Consider the following 4,838-nt stretch of genomic DNA (forward strand, 5'->3'; position numbering starts at 1 on the left):
ATGTGATGTCGGCCCACCCTTTGCAGCTATAACAGCTTCCTCTCTTCTAGGAAGGCTTTTCCACAAGGTTTAGGAGTGTGTTCATGGGGATTTGTTTTGTTCTGGATTCTTCCAGAAGTGTATTGTGAGGTCAGACACTTATGTTTGGACGAGAAGGCCTGTCTCGCAGTCTCCGTTCTAATTCATCCCAAAGGTGTTCTATCGGGTTGAGGTCAGGACTCATCCATGTCAGGTCACTCATCCATGTCTTTATGGCCCTTACTTTGTGCACCTGAATTCAATGATTTGGATAGCTGAGTGAATACTTTTGGCAATATAGTGTATGTATATATACAGTATATTCACATAGATTTATATATTCTGTATATGTGCAGCTCAATATGACTTGGCACTGGTATGAACACGCATTAATGTGCACGTGTGCATATCCTCACAAACACACCTGTGCACACACTGCACACACACACACACACACACACAAGATGGCACGGAAGTACAACAACACACCAGACCCCTGCAGCATAACAATGGTTCTTCAGGGAGGTCTGGGGAGTAGCACATTACACCTTGAAGCAGGAGACAGATAGCGGTTGCATGTGATCTCATTATCACACAGACAGAAGGAACCGGGGAACTCCGAACCATAAAACAGAGGAAGAGAGTCCATGTAATGTATGTACTGTATGGATGAAAGGGTCTGCTTAACGGTGAGTGTATTTGTGTGTGTGGGTGTGTGTGTGTGTGTGTGGGTGTGTCCTGTGTGTGGGTGTGTGTTTGTGTGTGTGTGGGTGCGTGTCTGTTGTGTGTGTGTGTGTGTGGGTGTGTGTGTGTCTGTGTGTGGGTGTGTCTGTGTGTGTGTGTCTGTGTGTGTGTGTCTGTGTGTGTCTGTGTGTGTGTGTCTTACTTGTAGGGGTCGTTGGGGTCCTTGTTGTTGCAGGCCTCTGCATGTCCATTGCACACACACCGTCCTCCGATGCTGATGTCCTTGATACTGTAGTAATACTGCAGAGACAAACCACACTGTACTGTTCTAATGCTGCAGGTGTATGTACAGTACCTGTGTAGTACGAGCTGGTACTCTGACAGGACTGTGGTAGGACTGTGGCAGTACGGAAGCAGTATTGTGGAAGTTCTACAACAGTATTGTGGTAGTACTGATGCAGTATTGAGGCATTACTAAGGCAGTACTGAAACAGTATTGAAGCAGTATTGAAGCAGTATGAAGCAGTACTGCAGCAGTATTATGATAGTACAGACCCAGTATTGAGGCAGTACTAATGCAGTACTAATGCAGTACTAAAGCAGTATTGAAGCAGTTACTGAAGCCATATTGAAGAAGTACTACAGCAGTATTGTGGTATTACTGAAGCAGCACTGAAGAAGTACTACAGCAGTATTGTGGTATTACTGAAGCAGCACTGAAGAAGTACTACAGCAGTATTGTGGTATTACTGAAGCAGCACTGAAGAAGTACTACAGCAGTATTGTGGTATTACTGAAGCAGCCCTGAAGAAGTACTACAGCAGTATTGTGGTATTACTGAAGCAGCACTGAAGCAGCACTGCTGTACATTTGTGTGTGTGTGTTCATACCGTGTGTGTGTGCGCTCGTGCGTGTGTGTGCGCATGTGTACCCTGCGTGTGACGGTGGGGTCTCGGAGGGTCTTGCCCATGAGGTGACCCAGCAGGGTGTTGGTGCGGAGGAAGCGCAGGCGGATGTTGGTGGCCTTGGTGAAGTCCCCTCAGCACCGGGGAGTAGGAGAAGTTCATGGCTCCTGGTCGTCCATTCACCAGAGACACCACCACCTGACACCAACACACACTGTCAGCACGCATACACAAAACATCCCTCTGTGTCTGTGCGTGTAAGAGTGTGTGTGTGTGAGTATGTGTGTGTATGTGTGAGTGTGTGTGTATGTGTGTGTTTGAGAGTGTGTGAGTGAGAGTGTGTGTGTGTATGAGACTGTGTGTGTGTGTGTGTGAGAGTATGAGAGTGTGTGTGTGTTGCAGTGTGTGTATGTGTGAGTGTGAGTGTGTCCCATACCTCTCCGTTCTCCAGGGGAACGATTCTAGAATACTCCGTGGTGCAGATGACGTCGTTGTCATGGTTGATGCGTTCGATGGTTCGCTGCCGAATCGCTCGATGCAGTCTCTCTTCGAAGCTACAACACACACAGAACACAGACGTTCAGCCAGCCAGCCTCCTAGCCCTCAGATGAGCTGCCAAGCCCCAGGCAGACAAGCCCAAGGCAGACAAGCCCCAGGCAGACAGGGCCTGTGGGAGTCTGGGCTGGAGCTGGAGGGGTTGTTGGTCACACAGTGAAGCAGTAAACCGGTGGGTATACGTTCCCATTGGGGACTTTAATATCTGTTCTCACATCTGCTATCTCTCTATCTCACTATCTCTCTCTGTGTAGTATCTCTATGCTCTATCTTTCCCTTCCTCCAGCTCCCTGCAAGGCCTGACTGGGAGGTGGAGTTCCGGGACATTCTGAGGGTTCTGTGTAAATGTCTCTAGACGTTCCGTTAGATTTACATTTAGTCATTTAGCAGACGCTCTTATCCAGAGCGACTACAGTAAGTACAGGGACATTCCCCCGAGGCAAGTAGGGTGAAGTGCCTTGCCCAAGGACACAACGTAATTTGGCACGGCCGGGAATCGAACCAACAACCTTCTGATTACCTAGCCCGACTCCCAGTCCTGAGGGATGCTGAGGAGCTGGAGGGAACCCTCCTGCCTACAACCAGCAGCCTCTCTCAGGAAGGAACCCTCCTGCCTACAACCAGCAGCCTCTCTCAGGAAGGAACCCTCCTGCCTATAACCAGCAGCCTCTCTCAGGAAGGAACCCTCCTGCCTACAACCAGCAGCCTCTCTCAGGAAGGAACCCTCCTGCCTACAACCAGCAGCCTCTCTTAGGAGGGACAGCAGCTGCTTGTCCTCTCAGAGGATTTATGGGCCCCCAGTCGACACTCATTTGCTCTGCGTTATTTTTTACTACTGAGCTTGCACACTCGCACACACTCGCACACACACACCCACAAGCACACACACAAAAGGACACAAGAAAGCACACATACTGTATGCACACAGGATACACACACACAAACGGACATAACCTTGACGGATGACAGAGATGGTAGATCAGAGAAGTCCTCCGTCTGGGGGTCTCTGCTATCTGCTCCTGCTCTGTCTCTATTTGTCTGACTCAAACCATCTGCCAACACACACACACATACATACACACACACACATTCACACACACGCACAAACACTAATGCTTTCTCAGAATGTCCAAAGTTCAGTATTAGTAAAATAATCAACCCTGGATATATATTGTGTTATTGTAAGATATGGTTTGTAAAAAGCCTCGAAAGAAAAGGAAATTCAAAGGACCACAACAGATAGAGATGTGTTTTGTGATTCCTACTCTGCTGGAAGTACAGTGCTGTGAAGGGTGTCCATAGCTGTAGCTGACGTTACATGTAGTCATGGTAATGGCTGAGGCCTTCTATCTTTCCCTTAAACCTTCCCCCCTTTCTTATACCTCCTCTCTCCCCCTTACCCTCTCCTCTTTCCTCCCACCCCTCTCCTCTACTACCATCTCCTGTCCTCTCCTCTACTACCATCTCCTGTCCTCTCCTCTACTACCATCTCCTGTCCTCTCCTCTACTACCATCTCCTGTCCTCTCCTCTACTACCATCTCCTGTCCTCTCCTCTACTACCATCTCCTGTCCTCTCGTCTACTACCATCTCCTGTCCTCTCGTCTACTACCATCTCCTGTCCTCTCGTCTACTACCATCTCCTGTCCTCTCCTCTACTACCATCTCCTGTCCTCTCCTCTACTACCATCTCCTGTCCGCTCCTCTACTACCATCTCCTGTCCTCTCGTCTACTACCATCTCCTGTCCTCTCCTCTACTACCATCTCCTGTCCTCTCCTCTACTACCATCTTCTGTCCTCTCCTCTACTACTATCTCCTGTCCTCTACTCTCCTCCCACACCCTGCCCCATCTCTCCTCCTTCCCCCCCATTTACAAGCTGATCTTGCCTGTGCCTGCCTGCCTCACTGAGGTGGGCTGGCAGAAATGCCCGGAATGTTCCACTGTCCCACCTGGATTGACAGCTCCTTGGTGTGAAGAAGACCCCCCACCCCCACCTTCCCCTCCATCACCACCCCCCCCCCTTCACCCCCCCCCCCCCCCCACCCTAACACCGCACACACATACACAACCCCCCCACACACTCCTGCCTCCAGGGCTGTTCCATAGTACAAACATTCTGATACACACACAAGCAGCTAGGTCACCACAAAACTGACGTAAATATCATGCAAAAACACAGTTGCATTGGAAGGAATGCTACAGTCTCACCACCGCGCTGTATCTCAACATGTTGTCATAGAACGTTGAGACACAATAATAAGTTGGGGGTTGTGTTGGTTGTGTCTGCACTTGAGTGTGTGGAGTGTGTGTGTGTTCTAGTTTGTACTCACAGGCGAAGAACTGCCATGGCTGATAGGTTTGTCCAAAGTCAATGGATCGTTCCAGAACCCAGAGGTCCGGGCGAGGAGAGTTGGCGAACTTGATGAGAACATAGGCCACATGGAAGAGCTGGGAGCAGGAGAGAGAGAGAGAGAGAGAGAGAGAGAGAGAGAGAGAGTGAGAGGAGGGGGGAGAGAGTGAGAGAGAGAGAGAGAGAGAGAGAGAGAGAGAGAGAGAGAGAGAGAGAGAGAGAGAGTGAGAGGAGGGGGGAGAGAGTGAGAGAAAGAGAGAGATAATAAAATATATTTTTAATAATTTTAATAATTTAAACAAATATCCTTTGCAGTTCAGTAAA

At 49.2% G+C, this 4,838-nt stretch overlaps 1 protein-coding gene across 1 annotated transcript in view; it reads right to left on the minus strand.

Annotated features, from left to right (window-relative positions):
- LOC136945363 (laminin subunit alpha-5-like) overlaps positions 1-4,838 on the minus strand; it is a 57,944-nt gene that overhangs the window by 38,922 nt on the left and 14,184 nt on the right. The window contains 6 exon segments of the mRNA XM_067239133.1: positions 905-1,002; positions 1,634-1,738; positions 1,740-1,805; positions 2,044-2,117; positions 2,120-2,161; positions 4,495-4,612. Of these exon segments, the coding sequence (XP_067095234.1) occupies positions 905-1,002; positions 1,634-1,738; positions 1,740-1,805; positions 2,044-2,117; positions 2,120-2,161; positions 4,495-4,612 (503 nt within the window).

Source organism: Osmerus mordax, chromosome 7 (assembly GCF_038355195.1).
Source record: "Osmerus mordax isolate fOsmMor3 chromosome 7, fOsmMor3.pri, whole genome shotgun sequence".
NCBI classification, from domain to species: domain Eukaryota; kingdom Metazoa; phylum Chordata; class Actinopteri; order Osmeriformes; family Osmeridae; genus Osmerus; species Osmerus mordax.